At 28.3% G+C, this 16,276-nt stretch overlaps 1 protein-coding gene across 2 annotated transcripts in view; it reads left to right on the top strand.

The window, feature by feature from the left end:
- Window positions 1-16,276, top strand: part of LOC129963242 (teneurin-m-like) — a 638,728-nt gene that overhangs the window by 546,319 nt on the left and 76,133 nt on the right. For both annotated transcript variants that reach the window (XM_056077466.1, XM_056077465.1), the window contains exon 20: window positions 11,351-11,636. In XM_056077466.1, coding sequence (XP_055933441.1) covers window positions 11,351-11,636 — 286 coding nt within the window. The remainder of the gene's footprint in view (window positions 1-11,350; window positions 11,637-16,276) is intronic.

Genomic DNA, 16,276 nt, shown 5'->3' with positions numbered 1-16,276 from the left:
TAATCATCAAAACCGTAAATCGTCAGAAATGATGCTATGTAATAAAAATTAATTTTTATCACTCCATGTTAAAAACACAAGCATGTAAGTATTTTTAAATATAGTCAGAACAACTTAAGTTCAACGTTAGATAGATTGTCAAGTAACTGATATTAAGTAAAGTAAACTGCGTGGTTAATAATTATTATTGAAAAAGTAATCTCTTTCTAAGTAAATAGAAAAGGTAATCTATGTAATCTCTTTCTAAAATTCTCGAAATATTTTTTTAGTAATCAAACACCTTTTATTCTCGTCACATATCTAATAGTTTACTAATTCATCATTCTTCGATTTCATAATTATCATTTTTGTATAATATGCTAATTCACTGCAAACTCAAAATCTTAATAAAAAAAATAATAAATGTTATTATTTAGATTGCTGTAATAAAATCATTTAATTTCAGTTTTTCAAATTTTAGGTTCAGGAGTGAGAGTTTTCAAATTCGTTTATGAATTCTATGCACGTTTTCAGAGTATATAAAAGATGTTTAATGGAATTTAACCATTAAAAGCTATTAAATTAAATATTGTTAAAATATTTTCTGTAATATATAAACATTTAAGAATTCAACACTTCACAGAAATCCCTTCATTATGTTATTTTTAGAATTAAAATTTCGAATCATCATATTTATTTTAACGCATTAAATTTTCAGAAAATTTCGCAACATGCGGCAAGAATCTCAGAATCTCATTCTCTTCAAAAATGTTTGAATACGTAATACTTAAGATTTCACCTACTTTGGAATTGCTGAAATCGTGGGACAACTTAAAAGATTTAAAATTTAACCTCGAACTTCGTATTCCCCATCAAACATCCCATCTTGGCCTTCTCCGAAACCGCGTCGAGGATTTAATAAATCGATTTCGGAAGGAAATTCCAATCGGTTTGGATGTCATGAGAAATTACATTCCGGAATTCTCAACGAGTTATTGATTGGAAAGCGAAAATTAATCGAGAACAAAGAGATGGAATTTCCAGCCCTTCGCCGCATCCCAGATTTCATGTCCGTTCTTTAACAAAGCCATCCCACACATCATTCGGAATCTCCATCATTGCGTCGCATTGACTATGGCAAAAATGATGGAAAATTCATTGCTCTGTATAAATCTATATTGTATAAATGCAGTCTTATATTCAGTGAGATTATATTTCTGAAAAATAGAAATAGGTACTCCCCTGATCTGAAGATATTGTATACATTTTTAGAAGAAAATTTTACGATAAAAGAATAAATCAAATAACTTCTAAGTAAGAGCATACTTTTTCATCAAAAGATAAAATCGTTGAATAATATGAAACAGCAAAAGATTATTAAATTCAATGGAGTTAGAAATTTTGCCATTGGAATTATTATCCTGTTACCAAAAGGATCCCGATGCGACAGAAATGACAGTAATCACAACAGCACGAAGCTGAGTTCCGAAGTTTAATTACTGGCCATGGTACGATGCTCATATAGGAAGTGTCTTCCTTCATTTGGAGTGGAAGTAACTCGACCCCTCATTATCTACTAATCTACTATTCCCTCCAGGAATGCTATGTTATAAACGTAAAAAAAAAAAAATATTTATATGTTTTTTGACAAAAATGTATTGCATTACAATGACAGTATAAAAGTAATTAAGTGAAACTCCTATAAAATTTATCTTTTGAATGAAAAAATTTCTTGGTGAGATTCGATTATACAGGAATGAAATAAATTTTTAATATAGGACCAGGAAAAGTTCAATCTAACTTCAAATGACCCTTCTACATATTTTAAATCTTGTGTATGTATACTACAAATAATGAGTAAATTGTAACATTTACAAGTTATTGAAATATGAGTTTTGGTCAAATGTTTAACATAAATTAGGATAAAAAGTAATTAAAAATCTTTATTATGTTCTCAAACTGACTAAGTAAATGTGTAATATTCTTAATTTATCATGTATATATGCTGTTTTTTCCACCCGTTTTATTTATAATTGTTATGGCTTTAATTAATTAGGAACTATTAAACTATTTAAAACTATAATATAGTAAATGTTGTTTTACCATGTATTTTTATTTAGTATTTTTGATGCCCTTTAATATAGGAAATACAGTCTTCCCAGAATTAAAGGAATCACTCAATGGATTTTTTTTTAATGTCGCTTTACTCTTTTATTTGCTATTTAAATATGTTCGTTATTAATATAATTAAAAGAAAAATATCGTTATGAAAAATTATTTTATAATATTTATAAATGCATTAGTACCTGCATACGTAGGAACCAAATGACTGAGGAACTGCAATTGGTAGGTAAGGATTTCTCTATTCAACATACAGTATTCAAAAAATGGTAAATAGGAATATCAACATATTATTTACAAATGGTCTAGATGCTGATGAAAGATTTTATCCAATCTTCAACAAAAATGTAGACCAGTTTCATCTGAAAAACTTAAATGAAGTACCTATCCTTACAGACAAAAGCTTAAATTCAGTATTCGGTTTCAAGTGATATCTACACTTGGATAGTTCAACTGAACGAAGTGGAACAAAGCACATTAATAACAATGAAATCATTAAATTGAATTTCTCGTAAAATGACAGAAGAAATTCAATACTTCTCGTAAATGAAGTATTGAATTTCTCGTAAAATGACAGAAGAAGTTTTAAAAAGCACTAAAAGAAGAAAAAAGAATTTTTGTGTAAAAAATATAATTGAGTTCCTATTCTCAAAAAAATTTCATAAAAGTCTTAAAAACATAAAGTACGATTTATATATATAAAAAATATAAACTATTTACGCTCATGCTAAAGTATTTAAGAAAGTTCTCTAATGTTACTGATTTTTGAACAAAGAAGGTTCGCTTATCTTCAGTTAGGAAAACAAATGACGTTTTTAATACAACAAAGCAAAGGATGGAGAATATCAACTTTAGTTGCTAATGTGTCTAAACATGAAATACATCATCTCCCCATCAACTTTTTATATCACGGAAATGAAAGTGGATCTACTGGAGCACATGGCAACTCCTTTTTTTTTTCTGCTAGAAAATCCATATCCCTTCTCTTTCCGAGTTTCTAACAATTTCTCTTATAAATTTTTTTAGCGTGTGTACTTTGAAAATTCATAAAGGTCTCTCATTTTTTTGATTGGATGAAACCGTTTCAGTGCTTATTTTCAACTGTCTCTCATGATAGTGCTTTAGATCGGTTTTCCATTATTTCCAAGTATAGGCAAACATATTATTAATACGATACAATACACATCAATTTTCTTGTGTCGTATTAAGAATGTATTTATTTTGTATATTTGTATATAAAGATATTGTAAGAGAAACGACAAAATGCAGGATAGGGAATGACATATTTTTACACCATGTTTTGTATGATTTTTTATTGTTTCATCATTTTATGAAAAGATTACCATGGGAGGTTATGTTAATACAAGGCCACAAATTAAGAAGAATGCTTACATACTAATCAAAAAACTACCATTTGAATGACGATTTTTCCTGTATCAACATTTATTTATATACGCGCGCGCGCGCGCGCGTGTGTGTGTGTGTGTGTGTGTGTGTGTGTGTGTGTGTGTGTGTGTGTGTGTGTGTGTGTGTGTGTGTGTGTGTGTGAACATGTTCAGGAGGAATAGTTTTGAAAAATCCTGTAAACTAGTTATATTTTGCAATAAATAGATAGAAAGATCACCTATGAAGAAAAGATCAGTCATTTAAGTCCAAATTAATTTTTAATAAGATTAGGAAAAACTGTTTTTTTTAATTAAGTATTAGATACGAAATAAAAGCTTTCTAATTTTGAAATTTATCTTATGATATATTCAAAATCAGATAATATTGAAAATGCTTAAGAAATGTATTATTTAATTGGGAAATTAAGCAGTAGACTGCATTTCTACACTGTCTTTAAATATTAGCCTTTAATTGATAAATGGGATAAATTTTTCAATTTATTTCAGATTGAAAAGCATTGCCATGAAAATTCTTCTAAAGAAACGGGTTGTTCAGTCTATATTTCAGTAATTTTCAAACACATTGATAAGTTATTTTTTCAAATTTGAATAAGAAATATGCATTAGATTTTAAATAACGAGGTTTATCTTAAGAATATTTTTTCCAAATTTAGAATTTCGAAAGACAGTATTTATAGATGTGATATACTATAAAATCATATATTATACAAAAATAAAAGTCAGTTCAATATTCTAAAGTCCCAATTTAGATACAATTTCAAACAATTTCATGAAGAATTGTTCATAATTTATGAATACTGAATTAATAAAATATTTTATATCTTCAGATAAAATCGACTTTGAGCGTAGATATCTCCCATAACTAAACTTGCTTGATTAATATTGGATTTTGATAGCAAATCGGTCCGAGTCCATCTCAATATGCTTTGAAATGTTTATTGTGTAGTGCTAAAATTGGAAAAGAGAACCTACATTGCCAAATTACCAAATTCAATATAATTCTTAATGACCTGTGTTATAAAGGACATTTATTTTTAAGTGAGTACAGTGTGCATATTAGTTACCTAATAATTGGTGTTTTATCTATATTTCCTCTTTCAAATATATTGAATATATATATATATATATATATATATATATATATATATATATATATATATATCCTTTATGCAGAACTTTGAATCTTTTTTTCTGAAACAGAGCAGAATTTTTATAACATCGCTGAATAACGATACGTCGCTGAAATCAGACCACGTCTAAATAATAATTAAATATTTATTCGTTAAATATAAGACAATGAGAGAATTAAAAAAAACTTGATTCAAAGGATTAAATTAGTTTTGATTTCTTTTTTAAATATTTGCTTGACATAGTACTTTACAAGAAAACATTTAAACATAAAATAAGTTAGAATTTGACCAGGTTTCATCTTCATTTTTTATAAAGTATGGTTAATTAAAAATTGGCCCTGCAATTGAAATATAAATGTATTTTCTGTTAAGTAAAAAATACATTACAATTAAATTCTGCGCAATTTCTGGTAAAAAAAATCTTGGGGGGAAAAAGTAACATCTATGACAATAAATTTTTGGTATAAAAAAATATTTTTTTCCTTAAAAAATACAACTTTTTATCATTTTGACTTTAACCGTGTTTCATGTTATTAAAGTGTTCGAGGTAATTTCATCATTATGCTTTCTAGAAAAAAAAAGATATAAGGAAATGGCATTATAATCTTCTTTGTTATGTTCCAGACATCTAAATGACTAAAAAAGCAGTCTCCTCTCTCATTTCCGTATCTCTCTGGATTCCACTATAACAGAAATCATAGCACAATTGCATCATTCTACAAAATGGATTCTCTTATTATGAGAAACATTCAGAAAAGTTTATGCCTTTCTTGATTGTGCTTTTTACATTTCTTTGAAGAGCATATTAGGTTGTGAGGCTTCTGGAAGCTAAATTAATTAGACAAGCGGGACGTTACTAAAGAGTGCAGTTGTGCTAAAGGAACATTCTTATAAACTATCTCGTTTCCCAATGCATGTCGTATTGAACTTTTATATTTATTTGTATAAATGTCATTTAAAAATGGTGATTTAAGAACACTTTTGAGAAGCTCTAAAAATAATGATTGTAACGAAAAAAATGTTAAAAAAATAATTTTGTTTATTTCGAATTCAAAGGGGTGAAAGTGTTTAATTATTTTTTTTTCTTTAAGAGCTTTTATTTATTTATTTTCCTTATATACTTTATTTTGTTTAGGGGCGATGTCGATATTGCTGCAGTAGTGTTTCCTTTAGGGGCGATACAAATATTGTAACAGTAGTTTTCTCTTTACGGGCGATACATATATTGCAGCAGTTGTTTTTCCTTTAAGGGGCGATACTAATATATAGCTGTAGTAGATATTTCTTTATAGCAGATACAGATATTATAGAAGAGGTATTTTTCGTTTGGGGCGATGCAAATATTACAGTAGTAATTTTTATTGCGGGCGATATATGTATTGCAGCATTAAACATTTTCTATATATTCTTAGACGTACATCTCATATATTATTAACCAATTAGAGCTTCCCCCCTCAAAGAACTAATTTGTCTTTTTTATTACTTGGTAGAAAGTTTACTTTCTCATGCTATTTGAGCTTCCATACGTAGTAGATTTATTGCTTGTAAAAATAGAAAAAGAATAATAAGCAGGCAGGTTCTAAAGAAGAAAAAAGGAGCAGATCATTAACTTCTATTGTTGAAAAATACTAAGCGAAGTAGCATTCACCATTTTAAAATGATTCTTTTAAAATATCATGCATCTCATAATCTTTAATTTATGTAACTCATGTATATTCAATAATAATGCTTTCCGAAATTTAAAAAAGGAAAAAAAGAAAAAAAAACGATGATTTTCTTTCTAAATGTCACGAGAATCGGTTCTAATTCAAATATTTGCTATCTGATTGTTTTTTTCCTTTGATAGAGCTAAAAATAATGTTCTTGAGAAAATGAAAGAATATTTTACATTCGTAATGCTGATTTAAAGAATTTATCAATTCCCCTTTTTTTAAGCTCAATATTCATTTCTTTAAATTTCTATTCAATTTTATTTTTTAAATTAATATTGTATGCAAACTTTTAGCAATCGACAAACAGAGAACAATTCTTGAAAAGGCATTATACTTTCCAATTTTCACAATGATGTTGATTTGGTTAAACTCAATAAGATCAAAAAAAATTTATTAGTGAAATGTTGTGCTAGAATTCTTTGTTGAACATATGTTGAGCTGTTTAGAAAGCTCAATTTTGTCAACAAGAAATAATATGAATTGCTGTTCGTAAAAATTACTTCATATTATTTAATCCCAGTATTGCAGCGTTTTGCATTTTCATATAATTTATCATTTTACATATTATTTCAAATAAACCCCAGATAATATTAATCTTAAATTTCGCACGACTAAAAATATGTTTTTATGTAAGAAATTCTGAAAATTTAATTTAGTTTATCTAAATTAATTTTACATAAATTTTCCTATCTATAAATGTAATTCTATATTTTCTGAAATGTATTATTTTCTTAATTCAGAGACATTCAGAAAACTTAACTCAGATAATATATATTTAGTTCCTTATTTTTTACAAATTGGTACAATAAGTATAATTGCAGATTTTTGGTCTTTTAATGGCGATGGTATATATTCTTTCGAATCTGCTAAGGAAAAGTTTTATCAACTTAATAGATTCGTTCTGATGTCCTAAGAATGTTCAGATTTTGTGTAGTGAATTGTAAGAGAAAATTTTAAATAACTTATAGTCGTAAATATCTTTAAGAGGGAATTCAATTAAAACCTCATATATGAAATGAATTTTTAGGCAAACTCCTCTTATTTTGCAATTTCTATAATTTAAAACACAGAAATCAGAATTTAACACTCAGACTGGTCTTTTAGAAAGAAAAAACAACAAAACACTTAATAAAATCTACTCACTTCCGAAAAAATAAATTTTATTGAAGTAAGGATACAAATTTTACTATTTCCGAAAAAAAAGCATAGATTTGTGTTTTACTTTGACTCAAAATCTCGAAAAAAGCTACAGCCAATGCCTTTAACATGAACAAGATTTTCTTTAGTAAAGAAAACGAAATAAAAAAACTGAGATCTATGAGAGGTTATACAGAAGTTTAAGAATGTAGCAAAATTTTCTAAATAACACAAAATCATAAACCATTTTGCCTACGAGAAAATCTACTGAAATTCCATATATTAAGCAAATTTTTATCGATACTTCTTTTATTCTATTATTTCTCTAAAGCAACAAAAAGCAATAAATACATTTTCATCTCTTCCTCCCTGAAAGAAACATTTCGGCAATTAAAATATCGACCTCTTCGTGAGTTTCATCGATCAACGCAACACAAAATCTCGCTTGATCCGAACAAATTTCTTACACAATTCGAGTTACTTACTCCTTTAGATTTTGAAATAAGCAACACGTAACTCCTTCAGGATAAACGAGATTTCCTACAAGAAAGAGAACGAAGAGCAGCAGCGGTAGATAACTTTTGTCTGATCCTGCCTTTCGTGCAACGCACAAGTAGCTGGAATCTCTCTCCTTCTTGGAAAGAGGGTTGGAAAATCCTAAAAGTTTGAAACAAACGAAAAACAGAGCTAGTAGGTTAAAAGCTCATCAATCAGGAAAGGCCTCACTCTCTTTTTCTTTTTTTCTTTTTTGTGATACTACTTAAAATATCGGTTTTCCAGTTAGGGTCCCGTGATAAAGTATTAGTCATAAATCATTCTGGACGCCTTGTCTCTGGAAATGGTAAAGTTAGGGGCACAGTATGGCTTTACTAAACACATTCCTTATTATTGATAGGCATGATGTATGTAAAAATCGAAAGAAGGCTTCTGCTTAATATCAAAACAAAGAGAGGAGAGCGGAACAGTTACGTGTGCTATAAATAATCGTTTATTTAGATCGGTGTCAATGAAGAAAAACGGTATAAATGTACGCTTCTGACTGCGGGAAAGTATGTTCTCGGAAATGCTGCCGTTAAGATTAATAGCATGCACGCATACATGAGCACTTTCTTCCTATTTGTGGCCAACGTTTTTTTGGGGAAATCGAAATCAAACTAGCACAGATTGCAACTATGATGTGTGTTTTAAAATTACAATTACGTAAGTTAATTTCTGAAAAATACTTAATGTATTTATTTTATGATAATGGTTATTTAATTTGTCTGACATATTTCAGGCCGCGGTAGCCTGGTGGTGAGATCTCGGTATCGAAATGGAGGGAGTTAAGTTTCGGGACCCGATTCCACTGAAGAACTTCGTGTTAGCGGGTCTGGTGCACTTTAAATTCGTCTGTTCCAATTGTTATCCCACTGTTGTGCTGGGGAGGTTTGGAGAGGGGTGCCATGTCAGGTGTCGTCCTCGTCATCTGGAAGCGGTTCAAAATTCCGAGGACCGTCCCAAAATAGCTCTAGTATTGCTTTAAAACGGAACATTAATATAAAAAAATTAAGCTATACTATGATGGATTACTTAAGTTTACTACTTATATATAATGTTTGTTAATGTATCTTAATATTTCTGAAACGAAGCTAAGAATTATTTATTGCAAAGCTAAAATTTTGTAATGTATTTCAAATCTGAGATAGAAAGAGCAAATTACAATACTAACCTTCAAAAATCATGGGATACAGTAGAAAAAAGTTTAATTCTCAAAGCCTAAAAATTGCTATATATCTCATTGCTCAAAATGTTAAATTGGACAATGAAAATTTTGTGTGTGTGTGTGTAAGTGTGTGTGTGTGTGTGTGTGTGAGAAAAGAAAAAAGAAGCTTTCGAAAAGAATTGTATGCCTCGGAAAGGGCGAGGGGGGGGGATCTCTTTTTTTTTATTTCTATCAGCGGAAATCGCTTCTCTAATTGAATATAGAATTTAATAAGAAACTGGAAAGAATATTTGAAAGTAAGAATTCACAAACACTATTTGAAGAAAAACAAGAATTTTGCCTGTTTTTATAATTTACGACTTTTAGATGCTTTTTTTAAGAACTTATTGATTTCTCAATATATTTCTTTGTAAATAATTATCTAATAAAGCAGTTACAATGACATAATCTGCAGCTAAAAATATATACTGATATTTTTAGAAGAAAATTCCTTTAAATATGAATTACAATACACCATAAGATGAAATATTTCTTATGGCAGTATTGTTCAATATATGCTTTCAACTCATTTTTAAAATGACAATTCGGCCTGCTCATTTCTTGAAAGAATAAAAATCTTGTATTAATTATAGAAGTATAAGAACTAAATAAAATTTTGTAAGTATTTATATTAACTAATTTATAAAGAACATACAATAATTTATCGTAAAACAAGAATTTATAAAACAATTTGCAGTGTTAAGAAATGATTATGAAATTATATCTTGAGTGCAAACTTGCAAATTTTCGAAGACGCAATGAAAAACAAGTTTGGTAGATTACTTAGATTCATGCTTTCCTTGGGTTCCTTCATTCCAAATTATACGAAGTCTAATTTGGAATGAAAAGATTATTTTATTTCGAGGTATTTCATTTCGCCGATTATTTTATGACATGAAAGACAGATAAAATTGCACTCAGCTGTCGGAAAATGTGTCAAAATATGGTATTTATTATAAGATACTGAAAGTGTACACAGCCCATACGTGTATCTTTAATGTAAATAAGATTTCAATTTCAAATCCTTCTATCTTGAAATCGTGATTATATCAACAGCTAACAAAATGTTTTATAGAAAGTGGTTAAGCATGAACTTCATATATCGTAGGAAATGTAAAGGATTGTGAAATATATTTGGTTGACGAAGTATTAATTGAGACTTTCAACTTTGACAAGAATCTAGCGATCTTCTTTGATGAAACACCAGAAATAATATTTTTTTTTATCACAGTTCAGTTTTAAAAAACTGTAAAAAAATAGTTTATTTTTTTAACTTTTCTATTAAACCAACTTTTATAATAATTGACAATTGCAATAATTAGGAAAACAGGTTGATTTTTCTGTCTATTTTAATTCAATATTTGCGTACCAATCCTAATATTTTAAAAGGATTGGTACGCAAATACTTAATATATACACATAGTGATATATATAGTGATACTTAAGCGATACATATAAGGAGAATACAATGATACTTTGATACAGTGATATATAAGGGATATATGCAGATAATATGTGACGTGGTGTGACGTTAATATGTGATACATAAGGGATACATGCAAATATTATCGTGCACGTAGTTGTGGTGTTAAGAGCAAGATAATTCAATGCTATTATAGAATTATACAGACCGATCGTGGAAAGAAGTTAACAAAGTTTCCAAAACGTGCTGATCAGATTTAAGCAGCTACAGGCTTCATTAAAAATTCAGATCTTAGAATTTAGAAAATGTATTAATCTTTACATCCACTAATTTATAAAAAGCATGTATCCCTTATGTATCACTGTATCAAAGTATCTTTGTATTATCACTATATGTATCTCTTAAGTATCACTATCTCTATCTCTTAAGTATTATATATCATTATATCTATTAAATATCATTATATGCATGTATCACTTTTTCTGGTTTTGCAACTTCATTTCTGATAAAGACATTAAAAAAACACAATGTAGTTTTCTACACATTCTTTCCTATCTCTTTGCTAGCTGCTCATAACTACATCCTTTGTATTTTAATAATGATAAAGCCAGTGATACTTCTTTCTTCTCTTTTATTGCTCAGCGACACAAAACGGGCAATTCTGTGAGTATCATAACTTTTAAAATTCGTTTTTCCCACAGGTTTGATATCCTGGTGAACGGTGGCAGTGCCGTTACTCTGCAATTCCAACGGAATCCTTTCCATCCCATAAAAAGAACGGTGCTCGTGCCCTGGAACGATATAGTTGTCATGACACCAGTTGTAATGTCAGCGTTGATGGACGCAGATTCCTCCTCCGCCCCATTATCCTCAGATGCGTGTCTGGTCCACGACTACGATCACATGAAACCCATCGTTTATCAGACATGGAGGCCGGTTTCGGAAGGTGGCTGCACGGAGAACAGCGCTATCATTGCAGAGACACAGGTACTACAAGAGGTATTTCTTTACTGCGTATAGGGGTGGCAATTGGAGGAAATTGTTCCTGTTGTAATGGCTTTAAATAAGTTTTTTACAAGAAAGTTACAGAAGGGGTTTTTTTTTCGAGATAATTTTGAAGTCCGGCCTCAGTTTATTGATTCAGTAAGGGAAATTCAAGTAGATTAGTTGTCGTATTTAGTAGAAACTGCTGTAGAACTTAAGAGTGAAATACAAATCAATTGGCCACAATAGAAGCTGTCCGTCTTAAATATTCATTTATTTAATTATTTTTTTAATATAATCAAAGTTAGAATGAGCTAGAAAGTTAGTTCGAAAATGCTATACTAAATTATTGTTTGTAAAAAATAGTTTAATAGAAAATTATTTTTTAGCGGAAGATAATTTCACTTTTATTTTAATAAATAAATTAGTAAAAACAAAGAAAAATAGAATTAAATATTAAACAAGAAGAATTTTGTAAACCAATACCATCCTCAGGATACGCCTAAAGAAAGATATACTCTAATATATTGATTATGAAGCTGCTAAATTAACTTGGAAACTCATAAATTAAACTTTATCTCAGAGAAGCAAAATTGAAATCATTGCACTCTGATAACAAGAATAATCTTTCTTTATATAAAAGGAATATGTGAGATATTATTTATAAATGTAAAACATAATTCTTTTCGCAATAGTGAATCATATATTAATAGAAAATTTCGTTAGTATGGCACCAATAAAAAAATGTTATTGGAAGTTTGTACTAAGATCATAAAAGAAACGTGTGAAATACTATTTATAAATGCAAAACTTTTTTTTTTTACAATCTGAATCATATACTAACAGAAAATTTCATTAGGATGATACCAACATTTTTTATATGCAGTTTGTATTTTGAATGAGCTATTTTTTTGTATTTGAAATTGTAAACTAATTTTCATTTGAAGAAGAAATTTAATTTCATTATTTAATCATTGACTAATTTTTCCAAAATTTGAATATGTCATAAAATTATCCACTGTTAATATATGATTTCGCTTTAATGAAAACCTTTTCACGTCTTTTTAGTGTAAAAAAAAATGTTTTATTATCCTCCTATAACTATAAATAACTATATATATAAAATAACTATCTGCCATTTTTTCAAAGAATGAAAAATTAAATCCAATATATTGCAGCAATAAAACATGAGAAAGTGAAGCATTTATTTAAACAAAAACAAAGTTTGGCATGAATTATAATATTAAACTTCATCAAATTCTAAACTGTTTCACATTTAAGTGTATATCTTATATAATAAAATATAATTATTAGAAATTTAATGAATTATCTGAACTTTTTAATATTTTAAATAATATGTTTTATTAAATATCCTAATTATACTTCTTTTATACTAAATTCACTCCATCAAACCATTAATAAATGATTGAGGTAGAATCCAATTTTTAAACTGCAAACTGTATTCTTTCTCAATAAATTCCCGGAACCAAATCTTTTATCAATTTAAAATCCACAAAGAAAAAAAAATCACTAACTGCTAAATTGAGAATATATTCTTTTCTATTATTTCTTTGAGAAAAATGACCTTATCCTCGCATATTTTATAGAAAGTGAAACGCTTATATTTCTAAAACTATTTTTAAAGTATTCTTAAAGGTGGGGGAGGATGTCTGGATTTTCCCCTTCTCTTTCTTCCTCTTTCTTTCTTCTCAAAACTTGTTAATACTTGTTAAATATATAAAAAAATAATAGAATAAAACTTCTAATGAGACCAAAATAAAACTTTTCCATAACTTTTAAACAAACTTCCACCTCCAATTAAATATTAAAAATGAGCATACGTTGTTTATTATGTTTCTAAAATTCCATATAAACATTTGGAAAGAAAAGTCTAAGGTTTTACTTTGAAACCCCTATTATTTGCAAATAAATTACAACTAAAAAACGTTTCATTTATTTCTCCTTTAAAATACCATTATTCTAAGAATTCCGAAAAACTGCTGTCGTTGCGTCAAACATTTGTCATCGATTTTTCTTAAGCCTATTTTATCTACAAAAAGAGCTATTTTTATGAAATTTAGAATTCAAGAGAAAACATAAAAATCAATTCGTGTTTGCTATTGCGTGACCTGTTTGCATTCGTTTTCACCATCATTAATGCATCAACGCATAAGAATAATGATTTTATTTTTAAATAGTAGCTCCAAATCATTCATTTGCAGATCCATTTACCGTCCTACTTAACAGACTTAAGTTTCAGAATAAACATTTTTCCTTTGTGCTTTACATTTCTTTCGTATATAATATTTGCCGAAGGGAATAAAAGCGCTTAGACAGCAAAACAATGAACACGCAATATACTTCCTCATGAACGTGAAAGTAACGATTCATTATATCGTGTAAACACGGTTGATAGTTTTCGTCAACTGAAGCATACCAAATTTATCATTTATTCAACTGGATTGCTATTCCTGAGAAAGGCAAATAATCGACGAGAAGCCACAAAAAATGTATTCATTGTTGTTAACTAAGCAGTTTTAATGTCGATTTCTCGTGACTCCCAGGTGTGTTTTAAAGACTGGTGGTCATTAGTAAATTGCTAAAATAACAAATGGCAGTTATTTTGGATTCATATAGCTTCTGGTGAACCGTATTCTGATAAAAAACTATCTATCGAAACTTCCTACTTTGTTTGGTTTTCGGTGAAATTTTTCATCTCTTTTGTTGCTAAACTCACCAAATGTTTTCAGTTTCTCATCTGATTAAGATGTTTATGTTTGCGTATTGTCTAGCCATGCTGCATTTTTGTTCTATTTAAATATTTCCTATATTTTGCATAAACAATATAAGTTGAGAACTAATAAATAATTTTAAAAGTAAGACTTCCTGTTAAGCTTCTGTTTATAATTTCTCCGCAATTGCCTAAGCATTCAAGTTTCAAAATATTTTACCATCCACAATGCAATCCTAGAAACAGAACTTTAAATTGCTGCACATTTTCAAAACTACGGATTATCGAAAAATACTTTAGTTGAGTGCAAAAAAAAACAATATTGGTTTGCATTATAATATTTCAAAATACCCAATAAAAAATAAAAGTCATCGCTTTGTTGAAACAGTTTATATTAGTCTAAACGAGAAAGAGGCATATGAAATTGTATGCTTTGAAGAATGACATTGCCTTCTTTTCCTCGTTTTTTCTTATTGAAATATGATATGAAAACGAATATTTGCTTCTAAAATTTTATTCCATCAGATTAAAATAATCTTCGGATATAATTTACATTTTGCATCTTTAACAGAATCATAATATCTTTGTTAATTTCTTCGCATATGATGAAGTATCTGCCTGATATGTCAAATTTTGTAATTTCCAATTTTAAATCTCCAATGAAGTCAAAGTAACAGTTGATTTAATTTAAGATAATAATCTTTTCAATTCCTTCGCATGCAATAACAAATCTGGCAGACTCACGCATCGAATTATTGAATTTTTTAATCTGCAAATTCAGTGAAAGTATTAAGTAGTTAAAAATGTAAATATCACTTCAAATTACTTCGATATCTGATATGTCGTTATACCATTGTAGGATTTAAAATAGTAATAAATGTACCAAATAGGATGCCATTTAATTAAGAAATTAAATAAACCAGTATATTGTATTTTTTAATACACTGATACATATTCCAGTGTTTTTCAGTTATGACAGATTCAAATACCATCAATAAATGTTATACGTAGGGTGTTTCAGCTAGTTAAGAGATTAAATAAATTCGTAAGATAAAGGATTAAGAAAAAATTGTATTTTAAATTTTCGGTAGAAATGACTGAATGACACAGTAACAAAATTATGCCTATGGAATTTAACAGTATCTAATACATTTTATATTGTATATTGACCTTAGATGGTATGATCAGGGTAAATATACATAGTTGTTCTGTGTACTATTGATAAGTATAACAATTTAATCATATAACCAATAAAAGAAATTAATCATAAGTAAAAAGTAATAAGGCAAGAATGGAACATGTCTACATAAGAACTTCCTTGGTCTACATAAGAAAGAGCTATAAAATCAAACATTTGAATTTTCAAAAAAGATTTCAATACATAGCGAATCATTTATTTTTAATCAAACTACGATTTATATAATTTATCTTTACATATGATAGAATTATTTCTAAGGCCTTTGAATAGCATATAATGATTTACAAATAACTTTTTTTCATTCTGGCATCTAACATTGCATTAACTCTAAGTGGATGGACCATTGTAATTTTGTAATGAAATCATTCTGATTTTCTTTGTGACCAATATGCTCTGCCGATAAAATGAGTTTCATTCATTATGTTTCATAAGTTCATAAGTTTCATTCATTATGTTTCATAAGTTCATAAGTTTCATTCATTATGTTTCATAAGTTCATAAGTTTCATTCATTATGTTTCATAAGTTCATAAGTTTCATTCATACGTTTCTTTTCGATGATGGTTATTACTTCAAAACCATCTACAAACACGAGAAACGCATGATTAATTTATTTTAATGTACGATTGTCCAGTTTTAAATTTTTTGTACGTTTAGTGTATGATTATGAATAATCACCAGTAATTATATATATATATAATTACTGGTGATATAT

The sequence above is a fragment of the Argiope bruennichi genome, chromosome 3, assembly GCF_947563725.1.
Source record: "Argiope bruennichi chromosome 3, qqArgBrue1.1, whole genome shotgun sequence".
NCBI lineage: Eukaryota > Metazoa > Arthropoda > Arachnida > Araneae > Araneidae > Argiope > Argiope bruennichi.
The sequence above is the reverse complement of the archived record's forward strand: the minus strand, read 5'-3'. Positions and strand labels throughout refer to the sequence as shown.